Source organism: Capra hircus, chromosome 11 (genome assembly GCF_001704415.2).
Source record: "Capra hircus breed San Clemente chromosome 11, ASM170441v1, whole genome shotgun sequence".
Classification (NCBI taxonomy): Eukaryota; Metazoa; Chordata; class Mammalia; order Artiodactyla; family Bovidae; genus Capra; species Capra hircus.
Genome location: NC_030818.1, coordinates 10864197 through 10885174, shown reverse-complemented (window position 1 = coordinate 10885174; position 20978 = coordinate 10864197). Strand labels below are relative to the sequence as shown.

General features: G+C 37.8%; 1 protein-coding gene across 6 annotated transcripts in view; it reads left to right on the top strand.

The window, feature by feature from the left end:
* The window catches only part of ALMS1 (ALMS1, centrosome and basal body associated protein), a 187208-nt gene that overhangs the window by 52742 nt on the left and 113488 nt on the right, over window positions 1–20978 (top strand). For all 6 annotated transcript variants that reach the window (XM_018055036.1, XM_018055035.1, XM_018055033.1 and 3 more), the window contains 2 exons: window positions 2431–2590; window positions 14905–19956. In XM_018055036.1, coding sequence (XP_017910525.1) covers window positions 2431–2590; window positions 14905–19956 — 5212 coding nt within the window. The remainder of the gene's footprint in view (window positions 1–2430; window positions 2591–14904; window positions 19957–20978) is intronic.

Here is a 20978-nt window from a genome sequence, read left to right as displayed (position 1 = left end):
GAATCTGCCCACAGGGCAGGAAACTGGGTTTGATTGCTGGGTTGGGAAAATCCCCTGGAGAAGGAAATGGCAACCCACTCCATTATTCTTACCTGGAGAATCCCGTGGACTGAGGAGCCTGGTGTGCCCCAGTTCATGGGGTCGCAAAGAGTCTGACGCAACTGAATGACTAACACCAAATTTCAAAGAATGTGTTTCCACTTAAGATTTTCCGTGTGGATGATTATCATCTCCATTTTTAGACCCTAGTATTTCTCCTGCATAGACCCATATACTGTCTTGTATGACATTTTCTTGTGAATATTCCCATCATCTCAAATTTACCTTGCCTAAATCAGAATAACTTATCTTTTGACTAAAGTCAGAGTGACTTACAGATTTTCTGTTCTTCTAGAGATGTTAACATTTCTTGGTTTCTTTATTGTCATTGATTCTGTCTTCATTGTTCATTATAAACTAGGAGAGAAACCAATCTTGATTTTTTTTCCCTCCTAACTCCCCTAATTTTTAGTGATAAATATCTGTTGATCTCTTAAATATGTCTCATCTTTTTCATTCTACATTTATTACTTACTCTAATATCTGTATATTTTGAAGCTTTGAAATTTTATTAAAGTTAAAATTGGAATAGAAATCGTTTTCCCTATATTTAGAAGCTTTGGGGGAAACTGCTATTAAACACGGTGTGCACACACAAGTATTCATCTATTTTGTATGTGATGTGTACAGTTGACCTTGAACAGGGTGGGAATTAGGGGCACTGACCCTTTGTGAAGCTGAAAATCCATAGTTGGCCTCCTGTATCCCCAATTACACCAAATCTAGGATTCTTCCACATCCACAGATTCATCCAATCTTGGATCATGTGTAGTACTGTAGTATTTACTGTTGAAAAAAAAATCCATGTATACGTGGACTAGTACAGTTACGACCATGCTGTTCAAGGGTCAACTGTACGTTAGTGAGCTGCATGTCTCCTTCAGCAGTAGGAGAGTTGGAAACTAAGAACTTTGTGTTATGTTTAGAACAGGGTTTTTCCACATTATTGATTTGCTGCTGCTGCTGCTAAGTCGCTTCAGTCGTGTCCGACTCTGTGCGAACCCATAGACAGCAGCCCACCAGGCTCCCCCATCCCTGGGATTCTCCAGGCAAGAACACTGGAGTGGGTTGCCATTTCCTTCTCCAGTGCATGAAAGTGAAAAGTGAAAGGGAAGTCGCTCAGTCCTGTCCGACTCTTAGCGACCCCACGGACTTGGAAAATCCCATGGAAAATCCATGGGATTTTCCAGGCAAGAGTTCTGGAGTGGGGTGCCATTGCCTTCTCCGTATTATTGGTTTGGGGTTGGCTAATTCTTTGTTGTGTGGGGGTGTTCTTTGCATTTTAGGATGTTCAGTAACATCCCTGGCCTCTATTCGCTGAATGTCTGTAGCATTACCTCCACTAAAGTTAGGACAGAGAAAAATGTCTCCAGGCCTTGCCACATATTCCTTGGTGGGGGAGGTGAGGGAGTGCAAAATCTTCCCCAGTTGAGAACCGTGGGTCTAGAGAAACGTTGTACGCAGTAGAAGTAGAATTATTTATTTTCACATTCTGCCAGCTTCATAAGAATGTTTGTTACTACACAATGAAAAAACTTTCATAAAGAGGATAGAAAAATTTCAGACTCTGTCTTGGGAGAGCAGCACTGGAATAATATTTTAGGAAAATAAACCTAAAAGTGGTATGTTGTTTTTATTGAGAGTATATGTTTACTCATATATGAATATAAGTCAGTATGCTATGAATTTGATGAAGAGTTGTATATATTTGTGTACCAACATCACTAATAATAGTTTCTAATTTCTTTTTTAGCAAGGACTTGCTGGAAAGCCATGAAACTTCAGAAACTTCCTTTTCAGCATTTAACTTTTATTTCATCAATTTATATTTCCTACTACTTTTGTTTCAAGAAATTTGAGGACTTATGTTTTTTGGTAACTGATCACAGATCCAGTTCTTTGGTGCTTTTATTTTTCTTCTAAACATTTGTGAATTTCTTGAAAATATTTCTGTTCTTATCTCTTTCCTTACCCTAGCATATCTTTCCTACTTAAGGAAAAAAAAACCCCTTGAACTTCTCAAGAGTATTATAATAGTTCAGATCCTGCAGTGTTCATACAATTATTGTAAGGATCAAACTTCTGAGTACTAGAACACTATTATGTCTCCTATCTGTAATATTTTGTGCAGGTTGACTTGAAAACCCTCAGAACAATTTGTAGAGCCATCTTGGAATTAACCAAGTAAGATATGACCTATATATGGATTCAGGAGAGTTAAGAGTATGATCTTAAGGAACCTGGTATAACTGTTTAGCATTCATTTTCATAAAAAACGAGGTTTATTTTTTAGTAGATGAAGTCTAAAGTTAATCTTCCTCTTTTTCATAGGTATGTCCTTCCAATACGGACATTAATGAATCTTTTTCATCTGTGTTGCCTCCATTCGTTCCTCGTGAGCCAGCTAGAGATTTGGAATATCACTCTTCAAATCTCAGAATGTTGAGAGTATCTCCTGACACCGCGTCAAGGACTGTCAGACATTTAACAGGTTTGTAGAGAAGGATATATTGTCTTTATAACTAGCTTGTTATGCCTAATTAATTTTTAACTTTTGAATTGCAATGATGTTAACTTTGGATTAGGTGTATTTATAAATCCTCAGGTATTTTATTAGATGAACCATTTGATTTTTCATTGAGTTCTTCATGACAGTGTTTTGAACTGAATTACATGGAGGAGTCTGATATTAAAGTCAGTTTGTTTCTATATTCCTTTTTGTGACTTGAAGGAAAAAGGAAACTGAATGAACACAGGAGCAGATATAAGTTTATAGAGAGGAGACTGAGATTAATTTTGAGGTAGAAAGCAAGATTGTCTGCAGAGGGAAGTAGAGAGTTGTGGAGGTGGGTGAGGGGACTTGAGAAGAATGGCTTGGTGAAGGCTTAGAATTCATGTTAAAGTGAGTAGGGGATGGAACTGACCAAGGTTAAAAGGATGGATTGGCAGGTAGTTCGAAAAGCTGAGGTTGATGACTATCCTGGACATTTTCATGTAAGTGAAATCATACAGTATGAGATCTTTTGTGGCCAGCTTCTTTTTACTGGGTACATTTTCAGCATTCATCCATGTTATAGCATATATCAGAACCATTTTTATTGCCAAATAATAGTTCATAGTGTAGCTATATCACATTTTGTTTGCCTCTTCATCAGTTGACATTTGGGCTGTTTCCGCTTTATGATCATTAAGAATAATGCTGCTATATGAACATTCATACACAGGACTTTGTGTATTTATTTTTATTTCTCTTTGGTGTGTATTCATGAGTGGAAATTTCTGGTTCAAGGTAACAATGTTTAAAATTTTGAATATCTGCTAAACTGTTTTCCAGAGAATGAGCACTATATTACCTTCCCAACAGCATTATGAGGGTTCTGATTTCTTTACATCCTCAGTGACACTTGCATTTCTGTCTTTTTTACTGTAGCCCTCCTGGTAGGTGTGAAGTAGTATCTGTGGTTTTGTTTTTTGTTTCCCTATTCCAATCCCAAAGAAAGGCAATGCCAAAGAATGCTCAAACTACCGCACAATTGCACTCATCTCACACGCTAGTAAAGTAATGCTCAAAATTCTCCAAGCCAGGCTTCAGCAGTATGTGAACCGTGAACTTCCAGATGTTCATGCTGGTTTTAGAAAAGGCAGAGGAACCAGAGATCAAATTGCCAACATCGGTTGGATCATCAAAAAAGCAAGAGAGTTCCAGAAAAACATCTATTTCTGCTTTATTGACTATGCCAAAGCCTTTGGCTGTGTGGACCACAACAAACTGTGGAAAATTCTGAGAGAGATGGGAATACCAGACCACCTGACCTGCCTCTTGAGAAACCTGTATGCAGGTCAGGAAGCAACAGTTCGAACTGGACATGGAACAACAGACTGGTTCCAAATAGGAAAAGGAGTGCATCAAGGCAGTATGTTGTCACCCTGCTTATTTAACTTATTTGCACAGTACATCATGAGAAACACTGGGCTGGAAGAAGCACAAGCTGGAATCAAGATTGCCGGGAGAAATATCAATAACCTCAGATATGCAGATGACACCACCCTTATGGCAGAAAGTGAAGAAGAACTAAAAAGCCTCTTGATGAAAGTGAAAGAGGAGAGTGAAAAAGTTGGCTTAAAGCTCAACATTCAGAAAACGAAGATCATGGCGTCTGGTCCCATCACTTCATGGGAAATAGATGGGGAAAAAGTGTCAGACTTTATTTTTGGGGGGGGCTCCAAAATCACTGCAGATGGTGACTGCAGCCATGAAATTAAGACGCTTACTCCTTGGAAGAAAAGTTATGACCAACCTAGATAGTATATTGAAAAGCAGAGATATTACTCTGCCAACAAAGGTCCGTTTAGTCAAGGATATGGTTTTTCCACTGGTCATGTATAGATGTGAGAGTTGGACACACTCTTACATCCATACATGTGAAGAATTGATGCTTTTGAACTGTGGTGTTTGAGAAGACTCTTCTGAGTCCCTTGGACTGCAAGGAGATCCAACCACTCCATCTTAAAGGAGATCAATCCTGGGTGTTCATTGGAAGGACTGATGCTGAAGCTGAAACCAATCCTTTGGCCACCTCATGTGAAGAGTTGACTCATTGGAAAAGACCCTGATGCTGGGAGGGATTGGGGGCAGGAGGAGAAGGGGACGACAGAGGATGAGATGGCTGGATGGCGTCATCGACTCATGGACATGAGTTTGGGTGAACTCCAGGAATTGATGATGGACAGGGAGGCCTGGCATGCTGTGATTCATGGGGTCGCAAAGAGTCGGACATGACTGAGTGAGTGAACTGAACTGAACTGAATGGCTAATGATGTTGAACGTCTTTTGTTGTGTTTATTGGACAGTTATATATCATCTTTGGAGAAATGTCTGTTAAAATCCTCACTCACTTTTTAATTGGTTTATTAACTTTTTGTTACTGTATTTTAGGAGTTCTTTGTATATTCTGGATACAGGTCCCTTATTAGATATGTTATTTGCAAAAATTCTCCCACTCTTGTTATCGGTTCACTTACTTGATGGTATTGACTTCACAGAATTTTTAATTTTGACAAAGTCTTATTTTATCTGTTTTTCTTTTTTGAAGTTAGTTTTAAGTAGTGGTAAAATACTGATAATGTTTTATCTTAGCTATTTTTACATATGTAGTTCATTGGCATTAAATACATTCACATTGTCATGTAAACAATGTCATGCATTCACAAAGCTCTTTCATCTTGTGAAACTGGAACTCTGTATCTAAATATTAAAGGATAACTCCCCATTCCCTCCTACTTCCCCATCAACCGTGGTTCTATTTTTCACCTCTGCTGTGAATTTGAGTACTCGAGGTACCTCATATAAGTGTTTGTCTGTGACTGATTCATTTCACTTAGAATAATGTTTTTTAAGTTTTGTTCATGGTGTAGCAGGTGTCAGATTTCTTTGAATTTGTAGATTTTTGGGGGAATATTGCCATATTAATAATATTGCATATTTTGATCTGTGCACGTGGGATTTCTTTTGGTTTATTTAGGTCTTCATTTTTTCCAACAATGTTTTGTAGTTTTCAGCATACAACTCTTGTATGTCCTTGTTAAATTAATTTCAAGTATTTAAATCTTTTTGATGTTACTATATATGGAAATGTTTTCTTAATTTCATTTTTGGAATAGTCACTGCTAGTGTATAGAAATAAAGTTTAATTTTGTATGTTCATCTTGTAGCTGGCAACCTTCCTGACCTACCTCTTTGTTATTCCTAATAATTTTTTGTGTGGTTTTCTTTTTTGTATACAAGCCAGTGTCATCTGCAAATAGAGATGTCTTCTTCCTTTCTAGAATGTGTTCTTTTTTGTATATTTCCCCAGTTGCCTTGACAAGAACCTCCAGTACAGTTTTGCCTATAAGTGGCAAGAGCAGTCTTCTGCAGGTCTTTGTGGGAACGTCTTTTACTATGTTAGCTGAGGGGTTTTTGTAGATGCCCTTTATCAGGTTGGGGAAATTGTTTTTTATTTGTAGTTTCTAGAGTGCATTTATCAGAGAAGGCAATGGCACCCCACTCCAGTACTCTTGCCGGGAAAATCCCGTGTATGGAGGAGCCTAGTAGGCTGCAGTCCATGGGGTTGCAAAGAGTCGGACACGACTGAGCGACTTCACTTTTCACTTTTCACTTTCATGCATTGGAGAAGGAAATGGCAACCCACTCCAGTGTTCTTGCCTGGAGAATCCCAGGGATGGGGGAGCCTGGTGGTGTCTACAGAGTCTATGGGATCACAGAGTCGGACACTACTGAAGCAACTTAGCAGCAGCAGCAGCAGCAGAGTGCATTTATCACGTAAAGGGTGTTAGATTTTGTCAGACGCTTTTTCTGTATTTTTAAAACGGTGGTTGTATGTATGATTTTTGTTCTTTAGTATTATGAAGCATTATTAATTAATTTTCAGATGTTGAGTCAACCTTGCTTTCTTGGTTATAAATGCTACTTGGTTATGGTGTATAATCCTTGTGTGTGCTATTGGATTCATTTTACCAGTGATTTTTGGGGGGGAATTTTGTGATTCATGATAGATATTGATGTGTAAATTTCTTGCCCTTTTTTTTTTTTTTTGGTTAGGTTTTGGTACAAAAGTAACACTAGTGTCATAAATTAAGTTAGAAGTAATTTGAGTTTTCTTTCTCTTTCTCTTTTTGTGAGTCTAGCTAAATTTTGTCCCTGTTGTTGATCTTTTTGAAGAAATTTTGATTTCTCCTTTTTCTAATCTCTATTTTTTCTACTTCTTAAATCTATTTGCATTTTAGTTTCTTTTTATTTCCTTTCTTTCATTTGCTTCAGTTTTAGTTTGTGCTTTTTATTGTTTCTTATGATGAAAGGTTAAGTTATTGATTTGAGATTTTTCTTTTTAATATAGGTATTTATGTTGATAGATTTCTAAAGCCTGACTGCATGCATTAACTTTTGGTTTGTTGTGTTTTTGTTTTAATTCATCCAACCTGTTTCCTAATATAATTGTAGGAGTTCTTTTAAACTTTGTTGAGGCATGTTTTATGTCCTGCGGTATAGTTTATCCTGTAGAATGTATGATTTGCACTTGAGAAGAATGTGCATTCTGTTGTTGTTAGGTGGTGTGTTCTATACATGTGTCTTAGTTCCAGTGGGTTGATAGTGTTCAAGTCTTCTGTATCCTTGTTGATCTTCTGCTAATTTTCTCCATTTTTGAAAGTAGGGTATTGAAATCTCCAACTATTATTGTTTATTTCTCCCTTTTCTGTCAGAATTGCTTCATATATTTTGATATTAAGTGAATCTATGTTTCTAATTGTTATATAGTCCTGATGAATTGGGCGTTTGGTTGTGATACGTTGCCCCTCTTTAATTCTAGAAGCATTTTTTGGTTTGTTTTGTTTTAAAGTCTATTTTGTCATATATCAGTGCTGACATCCCACTTCTTATGGTGGCTGCTTGAATGTCATCTTTACTCATCCCTTTACTTTTAGTCTACTTATTTTTTGAAGCTCAGGTTGATGTCTTATAAGTAACTTACAGTTGTATCTTAATTTCTTAATTCCAGAATGATAGTCTTTGCCTTTTAATGTGATTGTTTAATCCCTTCACATTTAATGTAATTATTGATAAGATTGGGTTTATATTTGCTGATTTACTTTTTGTTTTCCATCTATCTCATGTCTTTTTTTTCTTTCCTCTTTTACTGGCTTTCATTGCATTAAGTGAATATTTTCCAGTATTTTAACTTCTTTAATAGTTTTCTAGCTAATTAATAATATTATTAGTGGTTGTTCTAGGACTTAGAAAATTTATTTTAACTTATCAGAATATGCCCCAAGTTTATACTGACTGAATTCTAGTGTGATAAAGAGGTGTTTCTGCTATATAGATCTGTTCACTCCCTGTATTTGCTATTCTTTTGGTATATAATATACCTATATGTTACAAGCCAAGGAGTACATTATTACATTGTCATAATTATTCATATAATTTTATGGCTTTTAAAAAAGCTTAGCGAGCACAAACATTTGTTTTTTAGGGCTTATTGCATTTGTATTTGAAGTTACTGTTTTTTATTTCTTATTTGTTCCTGTGGACTTGTTATCATCCTGTGTCATTTCCTTGCTGTACTCTTTGTTCTCATGTACCTCCTTTTGTTGTTGTCAAACATGTCACATTTCTGTGTGTTACAGCTCCAATAATACAATTAGATACGTTGTTTTATGTAAACGTCCTTTTAAAATTTGTTGGAAGAAAGGAAAATATGCAAGTATCCTGTTTTTTTCTAATTACCTAATATAATTATCTTTACTAGCACTATTTGTTTTGTTATGTAAATTCAGATTACTGTTTGGTATCACTTGCTTTCAACCTGAAGAACTTCCTTTTGTATTTCTTGTAAGATGGTCTTGCTACCAACAGTTGCTCTCAGTTTGTATATATCTGGAAATATTTGTATATGTTTGGAAGAGTTTTGCTGGATTTTGAATTCTTAGTTGACAGATATTTTCTTTCAGTACTTTGAGTATGTCTTTCCTCTGTATTCTACCTTTATTTATTGTTTCTGATGAGAAATCAACTGTTACTCTTATTAATGTTCCATTGTATGTGACTTGGTTTTTCTTACTGTTTTCAGAGTATCCTCTTTCAACATTTTGATTATGATGTGTCTGTTTATCTTACAATGAGTTCACTTGGATTGTTAGATATATAGGGTGTTTTTCATCAAATTTGGGAAGTTTTCAAACATTATTCCCTTTGAGTATTTTGTTTCCCTTTTCTGCCTCAGATAATCCCCCATTACACATGTGTCAGTGTGCTTAGTCTTGTTTAATAGCTCTCTGAGCCTTTGTTCATGTTCATTTATTCTTTTTGGGGGCTGTCCTTCATCCTGCATAGTCTCTGTTATCATCACGTTAACTGATTCCTCTGTCTGTCCCTATTTACCGTTGAGCCTCTAGGAAGTTTTTCATTTCAGTAATACTTTTCAGCCCCAAATGGAAGTTGAACTTCCATTTGGTTCATTTATAATAAGTACTGTAACCTTACTTTATATTTTTGAGACATTGCCATTACCTTCTTTTAGTTTTTAAGCATGATTTTCTTTTCTTCTTTGCGCATATTTATAATAACTGCCTTGAAATCTTTGCTGGCCAAATCCAACATGTGGGTCTCTTTAAAGGCAGTTTCTATTGGTTACTTTTTTTTTTTCTATGAATAGTTCACTTTTTCTTTGTATGTCTCAATGTTTTTATAAACTGGGCATTTTAGATAATACATTGTTGTAGCCCTGGGTGCTAATTGCTTCTCTGGTGCTGAGAATATTTGTTATTGTTTTGCTCATCTGATTATTAAAATTTTTCTTAAAAAATGTATTTATTTATATTTGGTTGTGCTGGGTTTTTGTGGGTGCATGTGGGCTTGTCTCTAGTTGTGGTGTACAGGCTTCTCATTGCAGTGGCTTCCTTCTATAGCTGCGGCGCACTGCCTCTGGGACATGTGGGCTCAGTAGTTGTAATGCAAGGGCTCAGTACTTGTGGAGACTGGGCTCAGTTGCCATGTGACATGTGGAATCTTCCCAGACTAGGGATTCAACCTGTGTCCCCTGCATTGGCAGGTGGCTTCTTAACAACTGGACCACCAGGGAAGTCCTGTCTAGTAATTTAAATAAATCTAATGTTTCTCCTGCATTATGGACCTTCCGAATTCACTGGAAACCAGAGGCTTTGGTATGTGTAGAGCCTCCCTTACTGTGATCTCCATCCATTCTCCCCTCCTCTGCCTATGGTTTTAACTCAATTCTCTTTTACTGTCTCCTGTTTTCATCTTCTTGTTCAGTTCAGTTCAGTTCAGTTGCTCAGTTGTGTCTGTCTCTTGGTGACCCCATGCTCTGCAGCATGCCAGGCGTCCCTGTCCCTCACCAACTCCTGGAGCTTGCTCAAACTCATGTCCATCCAGTCGATGATGCCATCCAACCATCTCATCCTCTGTCATCCTTTTCTCCTCCTGCCTTCACTTTTTCCCAGCATCAGGGTCTTTTCCAATGAGTCAGTACTTCCCATCAGGTGGCCAAACTGTTGGAGCTTCAGCTTCAGTATCAGTCCTTCCAGTGAATATTCAGGACTGATTTCCTTTAGGATTGACTGGTTTGATCTTGCAGTCCAAGGGACTCTCAAGAGTCTTCTCCAATGCCACAATTCAAAAGCATCAATTCTTCGGCCCTCAGCTTTTTTTATGGTCCAGCTCTCACATCCATACATGACTACTGGAAAAACCATAGCTTTGGCTAGACAGACTTTTGTCAGCAAAGTAATATCTCTGCTTTTTAATATGTTGTCTAGGCTGGTCATAGCTTTTCTTCCAAGGAGCAAGCGTCTTTTAATTTCATGGTTGCAGTCATTATCTGCAGTGATTTTGGAGCCCCCCCAAATAAAGTCTGCCACTATTTCCAGTGTTTCCCCAACTATTTTCCATGAAGTGATGGGACTGGATCTTAGTTTTTTGAGCATTGAATTTTAAACCAGCTTTTTCACTCGCCTCTTTCATCAAGAGGCTCTTTAGTTCTTTGCTTTCTGCCAAAGGGTTGTGTCATCTGTATATCTGAAATTATTGTTATTTCTCCCAGCAGTCTTGATTCCAGCTTGTGCTTCATCCAGCCCAGCATTTCACATGATGTGCTCTGCATATAAGTTAAATAAGCAGTGTGGCAATATACGTACTTGTTGTACTCCTTTCCCAATTTTGGACCAGTCTGTTGTTCCATGTCTGGTTCTAACTGTTGCTTCTTGACCTGCATACAGATTTCTTAGGAGGCAGGTAAGGTGGTCTGGTATTCCCATCTCTTGAAGAATTTCTCACAGTTTGTTGTGATCCACACAGTCAAAGGCTTTGGTGTAGTCAATAAAGTAGAAATAGATGTTTTTCTGGAACTTTCTTGATTTTTTGATGATCCAGCGGATGTTGGCAACTTGATCTCTGGTTCCTCTGCCTTTTCTAAAACCGGGTTGAACATCTGGAAGTTCTTGGTTCAAGTACTATTGAAGCCTGGCTTAGAGAATTTCGGGCATTAATTTGCTAGCGTGTGAGATGAGTGCAATTGTGTGGTAGTTTGAACATTCTTTGGCATTGCCTTTCTTTGGGGTTGGAATGAAAACTGACCTTTTCCAGTCCTGTGGCTTCTGCTGAGTTTTCCAAATTTGCTGGCATATTGAGTGCAACGATTTGAAATAGCTCAACTGGAATTCCATCATCTCCACTAGCTTTGTTTGTAGTGATAATTCCTAAAGGCGCACTTGACCTTTAGGAAGTCCCTAAGTACAGACTGTCTTTCCATTTCTTTGGGTCTTCCATTACTTTCAGCTGTGTCTTATTTATAGTTTTCAGCATACAGATCTTTCACCTCCTTGGTTAAATTTATTCCTAGGTATTTTATTCTTTTTGATGCAATTGTAAGTGTGATTGTTTTCTTAATTTTGTTTTCTGATCATTCATATTTACTGCATAGAAATGTAACTTTTTTTGTATAGTGATTTTGTATCTCACAACTTTACTGAATTCATTTTTTTTGTTGTCGGAGTCTTTAGGGTTTTCTATATATAGCATCATGTTACCTGCAGTAGAGACAGCTTTTCTTCTTTTCTGACTTGGATACCTTTTATTTCTTTCTCTTGCCTAATTACTCCACTAGGACTTCCCAAACTAAGCTGAGTAAAAGTGATGAGAATGAGCATCCTTGTCTTCTTCCCAATGTTAGAGGAAAAGTATTTAGCTTTTCACCCTTGAATGTGATCTTATATAACCTTTATGTTGAGGTGCATTCCTTGTATATCCCTTTTGTTGAGAATTCTTATTATAAGTGGGTAGTAAATCTTGTCAAATGCTTTTTCTGTGTATATTGAGATCATATAATTTATCCTTCATTTTGTTAACAAAGTGTATTTCACTGATTGATTTGTTAATGTTCCCTGGAATAATTTCCACTTGATTATGGTATAGCACCCCTTTCATGTATTGTTGAATTTGGTTTGCTCATATATTGCGGAGGATTTTTAGGTCTAAATTTATCAAGTCTTCAATTTAGATCTAAATATATCAGGCCTGTAATTTTCTTTTTATATAATGTTCTGGTCTGATTTTGGTATTAGGGTAATGATGGCTTAGTGAAGTGAGCTTGGAAGTGTTCTCTCTTCTACTTTTTAGAAAAATTTGATAAGTGTTGGTTTTAATTCTCTGAATGTTTCATAGAATTCAGTTCTATAAATTCTGGACCTGGACTTTTATTTGTTGGGATACTTTTGAGTACTGATTCAATCTCCTTACTAGTCTGTTCAGATTTCTTGTTTCATGATTGAGACTTGGTAGATTGTATTGATATGTTTCTAGAAATTTATCCATTTCTTCTGGATTGTCAAATTTGTTAGTCCATAATTGTTCCTAGCAGTCTCTTATCCTTATTATTTCTGTGCTATTATTTGTAACATCTTTTTCATTTCTTAGTTTATTTGTGTTCCTTTTTTCTCTTCAGAATCTAGCTGAAGGACTATCAGTTTATCTTTTTAAAGAGCAAGTCCTTAGTTTCATTGATCTTTTACACTGTCTTTTTAGTCTCTATTTTATTTATTTCCAGACTGATCTTTGTTATTTCCTTCCTTTCTAACTTGGAGCTTTATTTTTCTTTTTCTAGTTCTTTGAGTTGTAAAGTTCAGATGTTTATTTGCTGTTTTTCTTGTTTCTTGACTTAGTTATTCGTTGCTATAACCTTCTCTCTGAACTTTTTGCTGTATCCTCTTAAGTTTTAGTATGGCATATTTCCATTTTCATTTGTCTGCAGGTATGTATTTTTTAATTCCTTTTTGATTTTTTTCTTTGACCCATTGGTTGTTCATTTTGTCAGTCTGTGTTGATTTATTAATTTTCTAGCTGTTTTTTTCCTCACAAAGATTTCTGTAACCCATATTCCTTCTCAAGGTACTGTGTAGCTTATATTCGTTTTTAGTTTTCTTGACGAGTTATTGCTTGGTACTTTAGTTCTTTGCAATCATTAGTCATTAACTCAACCTGTTTCATCATATATTCAGCTACTTTTTTTGTTTTAAAACTCATTAATGGTTTTAGAATGGCAATTTGTTTTAGTGAAAGGAGTTCAGAATTAAGAGTTAGAATTAAAGGGTTAAAGGGCCTGTTTTTGTCAATTAAGGTACAACTACTCAAAATGTAGTCTGAGGGTTAGTAGTATTGTGCATTATCAGGGAGCTTGTTAGAAATGCAGGATTTCAGCTTTCATCCCAGACCCACTTAGTGAGAATCTGCAAGTTAACAAGATCTTCTCAATGAAAAACACTGTTGCTTCATCATCTTTGAAACTTACTTTCCCTCTGTGTAAGGTATAGATCATGTTTGCTGTATATATTAATCATCTATCACCATCTGTCATACCAAGTTTTAATAATTTATTGTCTGTTTTCTTCTAGTAGAATGTAAACTCTGAGGCAGAATTGGAATGCAAGCTTTGTTTGCTGCTCTATTTCCTATATCTAGAACAGTGGCTAGAACAGGGTAAACATTCATTTTTTTGAATCATCAAGTGAATGTCAAATTTTGTTACTTTTATTGCAGTTATTTATTTTTCACCATTACTCAGAACTACTTTCATTTAGAATTACTGTGTTAGATAATACAGTATCAGAATTTGCCTGTAATGCAGGAGACCCCAGTTTGATTCCTGGGTCTGAAGATCTCCTGGAGAAGGGATAGGCTACCCACTCCAACAATGTTGGGCTTCCCTGGTGACTTAGACGGGAAGGAATCCACCTGCAATGCCAGAGACCTGGGTTTGATCCCTGGGTTGGGAAGATTTCCTGGAGGAGAGCATGGCAACCCACTCCAGTATTCTTGCCTGGAGAATCCCCTTACAGAGGAGCCTGGTGGGCTACAGTTCCTGGGGTCACAAAGAGTCAGACGTGACTAAATGACTAAGCACAGCACATTAGATAATACAAATATAGCATGTTTCCATTGTTGCAGAAAGTTCTTTTAGATGGTACTGCTTACCCTTTTATTCCTTCCACTCATCCTGAATCTGTTTCTGCAGTATTGATCAGATCAGTCAACAATTCCCCATGTCATATAGAATTAATTTCAAACTTTTTAGTGTAACCTTTGGAGTCTTTAGAGTTTCGTGTAGTTAGAAATACATATTTTATTCACAGTGTGTTTATTAGGAGAATCATTTAAATCCATTGCATGTATAGCCTCCATCTGGGCTATATTGCTCTGCCCTCATATGACTTAGGTGAAAGGGAATTTTTGAAAATAAGTTAATTTTCCTTAACTATCCCATGGAATAAAATATTTTGTCTTTGATTGAGAAGTCTTTTTTCTTCTGACAACATACATGACACAGTAATAGGCTAACTTATTAGCTTATAAGTAGCATGAAATCAGATGCCATAGTAGATATGATTTGTTCATCATAATGAAAATTCTTTAAAATCTAAATTTTAAGCTCCACATAATATTTCATAAAATATATATGCTGCTATTTTTAAAAAATTACTCTCATTGAATATTTATTTCCACATTAGTTTGTTGTTATAAATCACTTTGTAATTAACATCTTTATCTGTAAATCTTTATTTCTTCTGATGGTGAGTTATTCCTTTTGGAGTCCTTTCTGGTAGCGTAAAGGCCGGTAGAAGAAAAGCTTGCCTGATTTCTTTTAATGAATAAAAGGAATACATTTTAATTCTATATATATAAGTGTGTGTGTATTTATTTATAATATTAAAAATATTAACAAATCCTTTTTTCTTTAGGGGATACTTCTAAAGGAGGCACAGCTGAAATTCCTCAGTCCACCTTTAAACCAGGCATCACTACCTTTCCTGAAGATTCAGACACTGTATCTCCTTTATCCTTGTCCCCTGAGGACTTTCCTCAGTTGGCTGGAAGGTCTCCTCAAGTGAAGAATATTGGTGGATATACTGATACTCTCAACCAGCAGACTTTAGTGGACAGTCGTCTAACTGAAGAGACTTTAAAAATTTCATCTATTCCTGGCCTAGCTGACCAGAAGACTAGAATAGCAGCAGTGTCCTCTAGTTCGTACTCACAAAGAGAGAAGCCAAATATCTTCTATCCACAAGCCTTGCCAGACAGTCATCTAACTGAAGAGGCTCTAAAAGCTGGAGCTGTTCCTGGACTTGGTGACCAGAAGACAGGTCTATCTACGGTTCCTCCAAGTTCCTACTTGCTTGGAGAGAAGCACAGTATTTTCTACCCACAGGCATTGCCAGACAGTCATCAAACTGAAGAGTCTCTGAATGTTTCAGTTCTTCCTGGACTAGTTGATCAAAAGACTGGAAAACCAATAGTACCTGCTAGTTCTTACTCAGTTGGAGAGGAGCCTGGTATTTTCTACCATCAAGTCTTACCAGACAGTCAGCTACCTGAAGAAGCTCTGAAAGTTTTGGCTTCTCCTATACCAGTTGATCAAAAGAGTGGATTGCCTACTCTATCCTCTACTTACTCTTATGGAGAGAAGCCTCATATTTTCTATCAACAGACATTGCCAGATAGTCATCCAACTGAGCAGACTCTGAAAGTTTCAGCTGCTCCTGGATTGGCTGAGCAGAAGACTGGGGTTCCTACTATAACCTCTCCTTCTTACTCACATAAAGAGAAGCCCAGTATTTTCTACCAACCAGAATTGCCAAACAGACGTCTAATTCAGGAGGCTCATCAAGTTTCAGCTGCTCCTGGATTGGTTGAGCAGAAGGCTGGGATATCGATAGTACCCTCTACTTCCTATTCACAGAGAGAGAAGCCTAATGTTGTGTACCAACAAGAGTTGCCAGACAGTCATCTAATTCAAGAAGTTCAGCAAGTTTCAGCTGTTCCTGGATTGGCTGAGCAGAAGACTGGGATTCCTGCAATACCCTCTGCTTCCTATTCACATAGAGAGAAGCCCAGTATTGTGTATCAGCAAGAATTGTCAGACAGTCAACTAATTGAACAGTCTCAAAAAGTTTCATCTGTTCCTGGACTGGCTGAGCAGAAGACTGGGATTCCTACAGTACCCTCTACTTCCTATTCACATAGAGAGAAGTCCAGTATTTTCTACCAACAAGAGTTGCCAGACAGTCATCTAATTCAAGAGGTTCAGCAAGTTTCAACTGCTGCTGGACCCCTTGAGCAGAAGACTGGGATTCCTACTGTGCCTTCTACTTCCTATTCACATAGAGAGAAGTCCAGTATTTTCTACCAACAAGAGTTGCCAGACAGTCATCTAATTCAAGAGGTTCAGCAAGTTTCAACTGCTGCTGGACCCCTTGAGCAGAAGACTGGGATTCCTACTGTGCCTTCTACTTCCTATTCACATAGAGAGAAACCTCATATTTTCTACCAGCAAGAGTTGCCAGAGAGTCATGTAACTGAACAGGCTCAGAAAGTTTCATCTGTTCCTGGATTGGCTGAGCAGAAGACTGGAATATCAACAGTAGCCTCTGCTTCCTATTCACATAGAGAGAAGCCCAGTATTTTGTACCAGCAAGAGTTGCCAGACGTTCATGTAATTCACAAAGTTCCAGAAGTTTCATCTGTTCCTGGATTGGCTGAGCAGAAGGCTAGGATTCCTGTCATACCCTCTACTTCTTACTCACATAGAGAGAAACCCAGTATTTTGTACCAACAAGAATTGCCAGACAGTCATCTAACTGAACAAGTTCAGAAAGCTTCAGCTGCTCCTGGACCTGCCGAGCAGAAGATCGGGATTCCTATAATAACTTCTGCTTCTTATTTACATAGAGAGAAGCCCGTTATTTTCTACCAACAGGATTTGCCAGACAGTCATCTAACTAAAGAGGCTCAGAAAGTTCCAGCTGTTTCTGGACTAGCTCACCAGAAGAGTGGAATACCGATAGTGCCCCCTGCTTTCTACTCACATGGAGGGAAGACCGGTCTTTTCTATCAGCAGGAGTTGCCAGACAGTCATCTAAGTGATCAGACTCAGAAAATTTCAGCTATTCCTGGACCAGTAGACCAGAACACTGGCATACAGACAGCACCCTCTACTTCCTACTCATACAGGGAGAAGCCCATTACTTTTTACCAGCAGGAGTTGCCAGGCAGGCTTCTAACTGAAGAGGTTCTAAAAGTTTCAGCTCTTCCTAGAACAACTGACCAGAACACTGGGATAATAACAGGATCCTCTCGGTCTTACTTATTTGGAGAGAAGCCAAGTGGTCTTTTCTATCAGCAGGTGTTACCAGATGGTAGTCTAACTGAAGAAGCTCTGAAAGTTTCACCTGCATCGAGGCCAAGTGACCAGAAGACTGGGGTCCTCTTACTGCCTGCTAGTTCCTACTCACATAGAGAGAAGCCTGGTATTTTCTACCCGCAGGCCTCACCCAGCAGTCACTTATCTGAAGAGACTCTGAAAGATTCAACTGTTCTTGGACCAGCTGACCAGAAGGCTGGGACATCAGAACCTTCTGGTTCCTATTCACATAGAGAGGAATCCAGTATTTTCTACCAACAGGAGTTGCCAGATAGCCATATAACTGGAGAGGCTCTGAAAATTTCAGGTGTTTCTGGAACAGGTGACCAGAAAACTGGGATACCTATAGTAACCTCTCCTTCCTACTCACAGAAAGAGAAGCCCATTGTTTTCTACCAACAGATCTCACCAGATTCATACCTTCCTGAAGAGGCTCTGAATGTTTCAAATACTCCTTCACGGGCTGACCAGAAGACTGGGATACCCATAGTAACCTCTCCTTCCTTCTCATATAACGAAAAACCCATTATTTTCTACCAGCAGGCCTTGCCTGACAGTCAACTGACTGTGGAGGCTCTGAAGGTTTCAGATGTTCCTGGACCATCTGACCAGAAGACTGGGATACCTACAGTACCACCTAGTTCCTATTCATATGGAGAGAAGCCCGTCATTTCTTACCAGCAAGAGTCACCAGATCTTACTCAGGTGGCTTTGAAAGTCTTTGAGGTTCCTGGACCAGCTGACCAGGAGATTGGGATACCACCAGTAACCTCTACTTCTTACTCATATGGAGAAAAGCCCATCATTTCTTATCAGCAAGAGTTGCCAGATGCTAATGAAAATGCTTTAAAAGGTTTAGGGGTTCCTAGACAAGCAGACCAGACCATTGGTGTGCGAATTGTGCCCCCTTCTTCCTATTCACATAGAGAGAGTCCCATCTTTTCTTACCAGCAGGAGTTACCAGATCTTACTGAGGAAGCTTTGAAAGTTTTTGCTCTTCCTGGACCACCTGATCAGAATGCTGAGATACCGATAGGACCTTCTAGTTCTTACTCACATAAAGAGAAACTCAAGATTTTACCAGACGGTCAAAAGACTGAGTTACCATTAACCCCCTCTGGTTCCTACTCACATAGAGAGAAGCCCAAGACTTCAACTGTAATTGGGCCAGCTGACCAGAAGTCTCCATTATTGACAGGTTTCCCTAATTCTTATCCTCAGAGAGTAAAGCCTAGTATTTTCTTGCAACAGCAGTTGGCAGATAGACATCAAAGTGGAGATATTCTGAAGATTTCACCTGTTGCTGAGCCAACTGATGTGAATTCTCGGATACCAATACCTCTTTCTAGTTCCCATTCACACAGAGAGAAATCTAATATTTTCTACCCACAGGAACTGCCAGATAAACATCTAAGGGAAGATTCACTGAAGGTTTCAACAGTTCCTGGACCAGCTGACAAAAAAACTGTGTTACCAGTGGTTCCTCCTAGTTCCTTTTCACATAGAGAGAAACCAGCTATATTGTACCATCAGGATTTCCCAGAAAGACATCTAACTGAAGATAACCTGAAGTTCTCAAGCAGTCTTGGGCAAGCTGATCAGATGAATGGGTTATCAACAGGTCCCCCTGGTACTTACTCACATAGTGAGAAGCACAAACTTGTTTCACATCATGTTCAAAGGCTAACAGATAATTTGGATTCTTCTCACACCAGTGTTATCTCAAATAATATGCCTTTAAATTCTCAGGCTGATGGTAGAGTTGTAATAAATAAGCCAGAATCTTCTGGTTTTGAAGATGTTGGCTCTGAGGAAATGCGGGATACAGAAAACAGTTCCAAAACTCTTAAAGAGATTCAGACACTTTTAATGGAAGCAGAAAATATAGCGCTAAGACGATACAATTTTCCTACTCCCCTTGTCCCTTTCAGAGATGTTAGTGATATTTCATTTATACAATCTAAGAAGATGGTTTGCTTCAAAGAACCCCTCACAACTGATGAATCTAATGGTGATTTGTCTCAGAGACAGCCATTCACAGAAGAAAGCCCAAGCAACAAGTGTATACAGAAGGATATTAGCACACAGACGAATCTGAAATGCCAGAGAGGCATTGAAAATTGGGAGTTTATTAGTTCAACTACAGTTAGAAGTCCTTTACAGGAGGCAGAAGGCAAAGCCAGAGTGGCATTTGATGAAACCCTTAAAAAATATAGGGCAGCCAGATCTGTAATGAGATCTGAACCTGAAGAGTATAGTAGAACCATTGGGAATAAGATTGTTATCCCTATGATGACTATCATTAAAAGTGATTCAAGTAGTGATGCAAGTTCTTGCTCATGGGACAGTAATTCCTTGGAGTCAGTTTCTGATGTGCTTCTAAATTTCTTTCCATATTCTTCACCCAAGACAAGCATGACAGATAGCAGAGAGGAAGAGGGGGTGTTAGAGAGTGATGATGGTGGTCGAAGCAGTGTAGATTCACTGGCTGCACATGTGAAAAACCTTCTGAAATGTGAATCCTCATTGAACCATGCTAAACAGATACTCAAAAATGCAGAGGAAGAGGAATCTCGGGTACGAGCACGAGGTAGGAAAAGATAATTTGTTATAAAGGCAGGTCAAACTCAAACATTTTTTAATAATTTGCTTAAAGTTAAATATTTGACACTCTAGATAATTTTCTTGTAGAACTGTTCTTGTAGAACTGTTAAAATGATTGCATTATCTACTGGCATCCCAGAATAAACTCATTTAACCAATAATGAAGTCACAGTATTAATAGTGCTAGTATGAGGTCTTAAGGAACTGTAAGTTCTGGTGTCTGAAGAAAAGTAAGAAAATTTGGGTTTCCAAACTCCTAAAGCTCGAATGTTTTCCTAATCTTTTCATTGTACTGTCCTCATTGTGGAGGCAATAAAATACTCATTAGAGTATTTGACTTAGAGAATAAGTCACTGTGTTTCATAAAACTTACATATATATTTTCTATCCCCTTCTCTAATAAGATTGTTAAAGCAGATCTTAGATAGACATTAGGAAAAACTGAATGAAAGTATTTAACACTAAAACTTGGGTTAGAGTTAAATTCCATTAATCTCTAAATTGTAGAATTCCATTAAAAAAGAAAAAAAATCTTTGCGATAACATGGCAAATAAATATATTTTGGAAGGCAACTTTTAAGCAATTCAGGCCTACCTGGAAATCTCTTGAGGTCAGCTTCCTATACCATTCTTTTGATCATTTGTGTTTATTTTGATTCTCCAGAAACTCCCAGGTTTTATTTATTATTTTAAAATATTAACAACTGTGGAAGTGGCAAAGACTGTAGCAGGAGCTGATAGGGGAGACAAAGGGACTCTTTTTTGATTGGCAGGAAGATTAAGATGAAATTGGCTAAATACTATATTTCAAGTGGCCTCATTGGAGAAATGTCTGTAGAATATGTTTTTATTTGTTTTTAAATCTGACTTTTCAGTGAAATTATCTCTCTCAAGAACTTCGAATAGTTTATTATGAAATGGAGAGCACATACTGTTTACTAAGCACTGTGGTAGGCATTAAATTGGCTATATTGATGATGATCTCTGCTCTTGTAATCTCTGATAGTT